At 41.9% G+C, this 10,780-nt stretch overlaps 1 protein-coding gene across 5 annotated transcripts in view; it reads right to left on the bottom strand.

Annotated features, from left to right (window-relative positions):
- Positions 1-10,780, bottom strand: part of LOC109866085 (protein TANC1) — a 267,888-nt gene that overhangs the window by 3,096 nt on the left and 254,012 nt on the right. For 4 of the 5 annotated variants that reach the window (XM_031794472.1, XM_031794469.1, XM_031794474.1 and 1 more), the window contains 8 exons: positions 4,810-4,943; positions 4,580-4,703; positions 3,949-4,124; positions 3,588-3,720; positions 2,333-2,362; positions 2,127-2,218; positions 796-942; positions 82-182 (listed from right to left, as the gene is read on the bottom strand). In XM_031794472.1, coding sequence (XP_031650332.1) covers positions 82-182; positions 796-942; positions 2,127-2,218; positions 2,333-2,362; positions 3,588-3,720; positions 3,949-4,124; positions 4,580-4,703; positions 4,810-4,943 — 937 coding nt within the window. The remainder of the gene's footprint in view (positions 1-81; positions 183-795; positions 943-2,126; positions 2,219-2,332; positions 2,363-3,587; positions 3,721-3,948; positions 4,125-4,579; positions 4,704-4,809; positions 4,944-10,780) is intronic. The other variant, XM_020454642.2, reaches the window with a different exon arrangement.

Genomic DNA, 10,780 nt, shown 5'->3' with positions numbered 1-10,780 from the left:
ACCATATTCTCACAATTCACGCGAACAATGGTAGGGGATTTAGGTGATTTATCCTTATGAGTTTCTGACGAATAGCTTTACCTGCTGCTCCTCTTGGCTCGAGCGCGGGCGTAATAGGCCTCGTACGATTTGGGTTTCAGCTCCAGGGCCTTTGTCGCAAACTCCTCTGCCAAGCCAAAATCCTGTTGCAAGGGGTAGGGGAGGATCAATATGATTAACCAATGCAAGGAAATAGAAATGCACATTGTCCAGGGGCCCAGCTCTCTCTCTTTCTCTGCATCCATCTCCCTGATTGTTTATGGGAGCAAGCTGACAATGACTACAAGCAAGCTATCGCTTGTGGACTTCTGCACAGATTATAATTTAGTCTTGAATGGCTCAATCAAACTCACTCAACTGGACAGCTTAATAGCTATAATTTTGGACGGGTAGTAGATAGTATTATTTATTGAATTCAATCTGTTCCTAAGAGCATTGTGTTAGTTTATGTCACGTTTCATCGATCATAGGCCTGGAACACGAATTGGCTCGAAATTGTATCATGGGGCTTTTAAAGTGCTGTCTAGGACTCCTTAAGGGCAGCCATACTTCTGGTATGTGTATCTTTCAAATACATTCATAAACACACAGTACAACAACAGTTTCTTTGACTTAAAGATCTTCCAACGTCCACTTGTAGTGTCATACATGGCCTGATCACATATTGTATATTTTAACAGAGACATTTGGGAACCAATGACCCAGTAAATACAGCACTAGAGGAGAAAAGGAGAGGAGGATCGTGGGGAATCTTACATTGGTTTTCCTGCGACAGCGGGAGAGGTTGAGGTACAGAGACACCCTCAGCTCTTTGAAGGCCTTCAGGTCATCGCCAAACCCTTCTCTGGGGAACTTCCTCAGAGCATACTGGTACCTCTGGGCTGCCTCTTTCATCTTCCCCTTCTGCAGGGAGAGGTAGGGAGGGATAGATAGAGGGAGGGAAGGAAAGAGGGCGCGAGAGAAAAGAAGGACGGTCGTCAGATACTCCCCCCCAACCCAACAGCCGTGCCACAGCAGCTCACACACTCCCTTCCGTCTCTCTCATCAATCACACACAGTTTCCACCCGAGCGGATTGTCCTTATCTGCCATAAAAGTCAATCTGTTAAATGCCACGGATCAATCATGGCTCAGAAGGCGAGTGTGGCACGGCACACACCCATTTATCTCTGCTGCGTCGCATTGAGCTGCTCAAAATATGACAGTCATTACGTTTTTTTCTCTCAAGCAAATTAGTGGCAGAGATGTCCTTTTTATACAGTGGCTGAGATATATACAAACACTCCTTTTGATGGCCGATCAATTCAGTGACATCAAGGTATAATTACAGTACTTGCACCAGTCTTTGTTTAGATGTAGCCCATCATAAAATATGATATATATTCCATTCACTCAGAACACACTTGACTGTACATACACATTATACAGTATAATGTCCTTGTTTCGAACCCTAAAGTTCAGACATAAAGGGATACTTCAGGATTTTGGCAATGAGGCCTTTTATCTACTTCTCCAGAGTCAGAGGAACTCGTGGATACCATTTTTATGTCCCTGTGTCAAGTATGAAGTAAGTTGGAGGTAGTTTCCCGAGCCAATGCTAACTAGCGTTAGCGCCATGACTGGAAACCTATGGGTATCTGCCAGCATGCAGTTAGCAATTGCGCTAGTTAGCAACTTCCTACAAACTGCACAGTACATGTAGATTTTTTATTTGATTTTATTCAACCTCTATTTAATCTGTTAACAAATTCTTATTTACAGAACCAGGGTCTGTAGTGACGCCTATAGCACTGAGATGCGGCAGGGTAGCCTAGTGGTTAGAGCGTTTGACTAGTAACTTGAAGGTTGTGAGTTCAAACCCCTGAGCTGACAAGGTACAAATCTGTCGTTCTGCCCTTGAACAGGCAGTTAACCCACTGTTCCTAGGCCGTCATTGAAAATAAGAATTTGTTCTTAACTGACTTGCCTGGTTAAATAGTTTTTAAAAAATGCAGTGCCTTAGACCGCAGCGCCTCTTGGGAGCCTCATTGCCAAAATCCCAAATTATAATTTTAACAGTGTAATGTTGACTTGATCTCTTTTCCATACCTTGTAAAGCAGGTTGCCCTCCTCCATAAGCTTCTGCAGGAGAATGATGAGGATGTCAGGCTTGGATGTGGCCATAGCCCAGGCTGCATTCCCTGTTGGTCCACACAGACATAGAGAAAGTAGAGTTACACCACTGCTGCTGCCCGACCCACGGACTCTATTCACTAGGAAATTGGTAACAAGGTAAAGTTACCTAAAGATTGTACCTGATCGATCATAAGGCGACGTTCTGTACCCTTAGGGTTACATTGAAGGCAGTCAAGAAGAAGAAAAAAAGGATGAGAGATTGAAGGAAGGAAGGAATCATGTAAAAAGATGAAAAGCAGAGGAGAATTTGAAACCGCTACAGCTATAAAACATGATTTATTCATTTTAGACACAGTAGGGGAAACAACGGCACTGTTCGCCATTGTTGTTTTTGTTTTGTTGCCGAAGTGGAGGCACATCGCGCAATGCGGGGGGGAAACATTGCAGTATATAGAACAGCAGAATATCGCGAGTGCAATTGATGTCTGAGGGAAGAAAACGGTGTTTGTTTTACAATAACTTCTTTGTTATTGGGATATTTTTTAGATGAATGCTTCCACTCAGTGTTTGAGATCAATTGACACTCTTTACCATGGCACTGAGATTTATTTTAAACTGTTGAAAAATAGATTTTAATCTCAATGAGCCCTTCCTGGTTAAATAAAATAAATAAATACATTTGTTGTTGTATTATCACAAATGAACGTGGCTGTTTCACCATTAAGGATTCCTGCACTGATAATACAAAGTGAGTTTGTCTGTGGATATCCTGTACCTATAATTGCATTGATATGAATCCTAATGGGAAAAAATTGTGATTTGCTGGTCGTGACAGTCATTGCGATCATAGAGACTGATAGCTTTGTGTGCTAGGAACAGGCTACATTGCTACCAGAGTAAGGAGAGTGGGTTGAAGATATTGGCCATTAGCTAATTCAGGGAGGGGAGCACCTGGCTGGCCTGCACTGCAGATGTAAAATGAGGCAGATAAGCCTCCAGGCCAATATAGCTCATTGAGTGTCATTTAGGTGATAAGTACCATTCTCAAATTAGCCTGCCGGCATACCGCGGGGAGAAAAGAAAGAGAGCGAGAGAGAGAGGGGGAAAGAGAGACACAGAAAGAGAGAGAGACACTACACACACTAGGTGACTGCTGGTAGAAATTGGTTCAGTGTCATTGCCTTGAATTTAGCAGTGAGCATCAATGAAACCAGGAGTTTGTCAGCTGATTCCATGGATTAGCCTCATTTTATTTAGTAGTACAGACACTCAGCTGGAAGCACAAGTCACTCTCATTACTAACATCTTAAAGCAACCAAAAGACCGTCCTGTGGTTGGAATAGACGAAAGTGGACACATTAACCGAATGAACATTATTTGCAGACAGACAGACATGGACCATTTGTATCATAGTTAGAGTTCTTAGTTTCTTACCCAGTTTAGCCCCCTTCTTCAGCAGGGTCACCACTACCGATGTGTTCCGACAACCAATCGCCCGGTCCAACGGCCTCATGCCACTGTAGTCCACATGCTCTATCACTGCTCCTCTCTCCACCAGGTAATGGACCTACATACCAGGAACAACACAGTCAAACACACACTCTCTTCCTTAGTCAGAACACACACTCTTAACTCTCCCATAGATATTTGTTAATTCTCAGCAGTGTGCGTCCCATAAGGAGACACAGAGGACTGTGTTGTGCCTAACTAAGGGGCAGGCCTAGTGAGACAGATTTAGATCGAGCTCAATGACCGTCTCTGTCTGTCTACCTGTCCATCTCTCTCTAATACTCACGATCGACGCGTCGCCGTAGAAGGCGGCCAGGTCCAGTGGAGTCCGTCCATTCTTGTCCGTGTGGTCTATGACCGCACCCTTCTCCACAAGAAACTGCACAACGTTCTTATGTCCTTTCAAACACGCCCAGCTCAGGGGCGTTAACCCTTCCTTGTCCATCGATGTCAACAACGCACCTGGGAGAGACCGAATATTCAACATCATATTTCTCAAAACCACAGCATATGATCTTCACTCAACAAAACATTTGATATAAAACTAAGTGTAATATGTGGTTACTGAAATTTGAATGCTCTAAATTTGAATTTCATTTGACTTTAGAAAAAAAAGCAGATGTTTACATCCCAAATGGCAGCCTATTTCCTTTTATAGTGCACTACTTTTGAGAGTCTTATGAGCCCTGGTAAAAAGAAGGGTGCCATTTGGGACACAGACCACAGGAGGTTGGAGGCAGCTTAATTGGGGAGAATGGACTCCTAGTAATGGCTGGAGCGGAATACGTGGAACGGTATCAAATACATGGCTTCCATGCGTTTGATGCCATTCCATTTACTCCGTTCCAGCCATTATTATGAGCTGTCCTCACCTCCGCAACTTCCACGGACACAGACGTAGCGTCGTGGTAACTCACCCTTTGACAGCAGAAAGTCGGCCGTGCTCAGGTGGCCCTCGCACGCCGCCACCATGAGTAGTGTCCGTCCCTGTTTGTCACTGATGTTCACGTCAGCACCATGCTGCAGCAGCAGCTCTGCAATCTGACACACACAGACTTACAGTAAACTCTACTTCCCCAGGGTAAATCGTCATGGTTACTTTGAAGTGTAATTGTAGTTTGAGGTAAGCAGTGTGTGTGTTCCTCACCTGCCAGTGTCCTTGTCTGACAGCACAGAAGAGAGGTGAGACCCCCCTGCGGTTGATCTGCTGCACCAGAGCCCCCTGCTCCAGCAGGAAGCCACACACGTCCATCTTCCCCCGGCCCGCCGACACCGTCAGAGCTGATGAGACCAGAGGAGAAGAGATTGGTCAGGACTGGGGTGAGCAAAGGGTGAGACCACACACACACACGGCAGGCTATGGTCTGGCTCGCGTGAGACAAAGCTTGTTCCCATTCAAGTTTAAAATATAAAGCATTTAGTTGTACTTTCACTGAGCGCCAACAATTGGACCCAACCACAATATGTATTATTTCCTTCTTGAGAAAAGGGACAACAGAAGTGTCTGAATATGTCAATGGATAATAAGGTGCAATAAAGCTTAATAAACAATACTCTCTGATTGTACATTCATGTGGAATCTTATCTCTTGGAATCGTGTGCTGGGCCTGGTTAGTCATTCCATGATAAAAATAAACACTGACGCAGGAACTGTGGTCAGGAAGTTTGGCTGTTCTCGCTTACTCGCACGCACACACACACACACACACACACACACACACACACACACACACACACACACACACACACACACACACACACACACACACACACACACACACACACACACACACACACACACCCCTACCTCAATGGAATAGGAGAGCAACAGAGACATACACATACTACAGTCACATTGTTTGAATAGCCTATTACTGGTTAAGGCACTCATGTTGTTACATGATGTACTGTATATAGGCCTACCATCGATTCAAATAATAGAATGAGGAAAATAGGCTAATGCTTTTATTCAAGTCCTGTTTACAATCAGACAACTATGTTATAGTTGTAGGTACGTATTCAACTGGTTAACTTGTTGCCTTAAGCTGTCTGATAGTAGTGTGCCAAGAGTTTCGAGACTTGAGAAGTGACCTCATGTAACGTCTGCATGATAGCAGGTCGAAAACAACGAAAACGGGAAAAAAACTAAATGAGATACCATTAATATGCTGACAGGTTAATTAATAAATCTTTGCCATTTCTGTTTTAATTCAAATTACTATACTGTATGTATGTATTCTATTTTAAAGACAGATGCATGCAAGTATGCTCCAACTAATTTAAACGCATAAGATACAGTGACAAACCACACATTTATGATACAACAGTCAATAGGCTCACCTCCTGCTTTGCATTCAGTTGAGCCATGCCAAAACAGACTAATCCTAGCAGTAGTTCGAGGCCCACATTCAGTGGATGCTACACTTTATTGTGGGCTGTGATAGATTCCGGCAATCTTGGATGAATGTTGGTATCCAAACAAATAAATCCTCAGAGACCACAGAGTGAGGGAGAGAGAGAATAGTGGTGCTTTCTGATTCACCTCAGGAAGATTCAAGACCCAGAGCCACTGTCTCTGTCTGAGTGACATCATCCATCTGGATGTGAGTGTGAGCGGAGGGCTGTTCCATTACGAGTCTTTCTCAGCCGACCACACCCTTCATCTGATCCACTAGCATATCTCTTCAGAGCAGACAGACACCTCCAGACTACAACACAGTACAAATCTCTATGGGGCAGCATCAGTCAAAAACGGATTTGAGATCAGCTGGCTTCATGAGTAAAAACTCAAAAGCCCAGAGGATGAAATAATTGATTTCTAATGATTGACTCTTTCAGAGATGCATTTGTTTTTTGATCTGTGATTTTAGACACGATTCTGATGTACACTTATCTGTAGTGGAATGTTAAGGAATGACTAACAGTGGTCTCTGTCGGCATACTACTTTCAAACCCTATAGGAGACCCAGTGACATTCCTCTCTGATCTTTTAAGTACAATTCAATACATTTTATGTCTCTCTTTGATCTCACAAACATTACTCTTTACTGCGCCCATTCCCTCCCTCTCTCTTTCCTTCCCTCCTTTTTTCAGAGCCAGGTATGTTCTGTAATAAGCCACTCAACCTTGTATTTCCTCCTAATTTGCCTCTCCGGCCCACCAACACCGCTGTCCTTAGGGGAGGTGGGACTGTAAATCACAGTCTGATACGCAAACCAAACCTGTAAATAATAGAACACTATGAAAAATCTGGGAAACCAGGCCTGGTATTCATAGCCTACTTTGAAAAGGCTTTTGATAAAGTAAGACTCAAATTGATATTTGATCCTCATAGAGGATCTAGATACTTTTTCTAACCTCTCTGGATTACAACCAAATGATGATAAATATTTGTGTTGGATCACTTAAAAATGTTTGGGGGATTACCGTGTAGTTTACCAATAGAATGGTCTGACGGTGAAGTGGACATACTCTGTATTTATTTGGGATGGCAGGTAGCCTAGTGGTTAGAGCGTTGGGCCAGTAATAGAAAGTTAGCAAAAATAGATAAGATCTTGCTACCATGGAAAGGGGGAAAAATCACCCTGATTAACTCTTTAGTCACATGCCTGTTTACCTATTGGCCTTGCAACTTGTTTTTTTTAAATTAGATGTAAAAAAATATTTATTTGGAATGGCAAGCCAGACAAAATTAAACAGGCCTATTTATATAATACACATGAATTCAGAGGGCAGAAATGATTCAATATTAGAAACCTCTCAATAATCCAAACTGGTTCTCTAGCAGATTAGTAAGAATGTCTCACCCCATGTTCAGGAATGGCCTTTCCCCCTTTATTCAGATTACAACCTCTCATTTCGGTTATTTGATAATGAAATCTCCAAAATATCGCTATTTTTAAAACAAGCCATAGAAAGTTGGTTGTAATTTCCACCTGAAAAGACAGAACAAATATTACAACAAATATTATAGTTAAACTCAAATATACTAATTTATATAAATTATATCATAAATAGGACTGGTGGAATTATGTCACACATGCATTGAACAAAAATACCTGGAAATATCTGTTCTACCCAAAATTACAACCAACTAATTGCAGCATACATATATATATTCCCTAGATAGTGCATTAGTTTTGAGAAGAACCCTATAGGACCTTGTCAAAAGTAGTGAACTACAGTGAGGCAAAAAAGTATTTAGTCAGCCACCAATTGTTCAAGTTCTCCCACTTAAAAAGATGAGAGAGGCCTGTAATTTTCATCTTAGGTACACTTCAACTATGACAGACAAAATGAGAAAAAAAATCCAGAAAATCACATTGTAGGATTTTTAATGAATTTAAATTATGGTGGAAAATAAGTATTTGGTCAATAACAAAAGTTTATCTCAACACTTTGTTATATACCCTTTGGCAATGACAGAGGTCAAACGTTTTCTGTAAGTCTTCACAAGGTTTTCACACACTGTTGCTGGCATTTTGGCCCATTCCTCCATTCAGATATCCTCTAGAGCAGGGATGTTTTGGGGCTGTTGCTGGGCAACAAGGACTTTCAACTCCCTCCAAAGATCTTCTATGGGGTTGAGATCTGGAGACTGGCTAGGCCACTCCAGGACCTTGAAATGCTTCTTACGAAGCCACTCCTTCGTTGCCCGGGCGGTGTGTTTGGGATCATTGTCATGCTGAAAGACCCAGCCACGTTTCATCTTCAATGCCCTTGCTGATAGTAGGCTTTGTTACTTTGGTCCCAGCTCTCTGCAGGTCATTCACTAGGTCCCCCAGTGTGGTTCTGGGATTTTTGCTCACCGTTCTTGTGATCATTTTGACCCCACGGGGTGAGATCTTGCGTGGAGCCCCAGATCGAGGGAGATTATCAGTGGTCTTGTATGTCTTCCATTTCCTAATAATTGCTCCCACAGTTGATTTCTTCAAACCAAGCTGCTTACCTATTGCAGATTCAGTCTTCCCAGCCTGGTGCAGGTCTACAATTTTGTTTCTGGTGTCCATTGACAGCTCTTTGATCTTGGCCATAGTGGAGTTTGGAGTGTGACTGTTTGAGGTTGAGGACAGGTGTCTTTTATACTGATAACAAGTTCAACCAGGTGCCATTAATACAGGTAACGAGGAGCCTCTTAAAGAAGAAGTTACAGGTCTGTGAGAGCCAGAAATCTTGCTTGTTTGTAGGTGACCAAATACTTATTTTCCACCATAATTTGCAAATAAATTCATAAAAAATCCTACAATGTGATTTTCTGGATTTCCCCCCCTAAATTTGTCTGTCATAGTTAAAGTGTACCTATGATGAAAATTACAGGCCTCTCTCATCTTTGTAAGTGGGAGAACTTGCACAATTGGTGGCTGACTAAATACTTTTTTGCCCCACTGTATATAGGTAATAGGGTGCCATTTGGGACATACACAGTCCAGAATACCAGAGAGGCCATGACTTTACAGTGTCCTGTGTCAAGGTGCACAGTTTGTAGACATGCACTAGTAGCTAATCATTTATGAAACAGCTGATTCTGAAGGTTTAGATGGAGACCATAGCAAAGCTAACTGGAGAAGCAGGGTGCCAGCTGTAGCATGACATCTGTGTCAGTCGGTCAAGGACACCACAGCGACATACGATATCCATCACATGAAGACCTACATCCTGACTGTGGCAGCATGGGAGTTTCAGTCTATTTCTATGTAGGTCTAGATCATTACAAGTTCACTCCACCAGCAGAGAAACTACTGTGTGACATGTCAGCCTGGCATACGTCCTCCCAGCTGTAAATAATGAAACACAACCAAACACTTATAACACAAACAACTAAACACCACATATATTAAGCACAGCCTGTGAACGTGGAAGATTTTATAAAAAATAAAAGATTCTTGGCATAATTACAGTGGATTAAAAAAATGATATACAGTACTACACTCGATGTCTCTACTGTATATTTCATGACAATGAGAAGTTGATCTCATCGTTTTACTAAGTAATGTAGAAAATGTCAGGGCTACCGCCTGACTTTGTCGCTGCATTATTAATTTTTGATATATGTGATATATAATGTAAACAAACCTTCTCTTTTACAGATGGAAAACAACCTCCATTTGCAATTTTCTACAGAAACCATAACTTCAGAATAGCTCTTCTCTTGTAACTTGAGATATATGCCATGTGATCACAAACATTATACCTCACCGTGTCTATATGTCTTTCCCCTTACCTTTTGCACTGCTGCCGACTTATTCACATATATCAGAAAGCTGCTTTACAGAGAGGGCTAAATGACCTTTTGTCATTCCTAGAAGTAAAACAGTCAGGAGGGAATTTGTTGTTTATTTTTTGCCAACACGGAGCCGTGATCGAATCTCTCTCTATCCAAACAAAGTGCAATGGGCCTATTTGCATAAAGATGTTATTTCTTTCACATATAGAAGAAAAAGAAACGCACACCTATTTAGGCGAGGTGCTGGCTAGCGGAGTAGAAAACTTGAAAATAAAAGAGAGCATATTTCTTTCACATATGAAATTATATTTCTCAGACAGGTCGTTAACTGAGAGAATTTGTTCAGAGCTGCAGCAATAAATGTCAATTTCCGGGAGGATATTTCACCGGGGGTATTTGTGTCTCACTGAGTTTTCTCCCATATCGCCATACAGGCCTCCAGATTGGGTTAATAAACCCTAAATCAGAATTAATATGAAGGGGTCTAACTGTGATATTGACTCAGTATTTCTAAGACCTAAAAGGTTTTGCTGTCTATACCGTATCCACAACATTTAAGTATTGATGCTCTTTTCTATAGCTGTGATGGCTCTCCATTGAATTACAATCCAATCCCACCTGTAAAGAGGCATTGAATACAACCATTTGAATCATTCTCCTAAGGGGTCAGGAGAAGTGCAGAGAAGCGTAACCTCTTTATGTTTGCTAAAATACATACAGTGCCTTGCGAAAGTATTCGGCCCCCTTGAACTTTGCGACCTTTTGACACATTTCAGGCTTCAAACATAAAGATAAAACTGTATTTTTTTGTGAAGAATCAACAACAAGTGGGACACAATCATGAAGTGGAACAACATTTATTGGATATTTCAAACTTTTTTAACAAATCCAAAAC

This window comes from Oncorhynchus kisutch, linkage group LG2, assembly GCF_002021735.2.
Source record: "Oncorhynchus kisutch isolate 150728-3 linkage group LG2, Okis_V2, whole genome shotgun sequence".
Taxonomy (NCBI): Eukaryota; Metazoa; Chordata; class Actinopteri; order Salmoniformes; family Salmonidae; genus Oncorhynchus; species Oncorhynchus kisutch.
The sequence above is the reverse complement of the archived record's forward strand: the minus strand, read 5'-3'. Positions and strand labels throughout refer to the sequence as shown.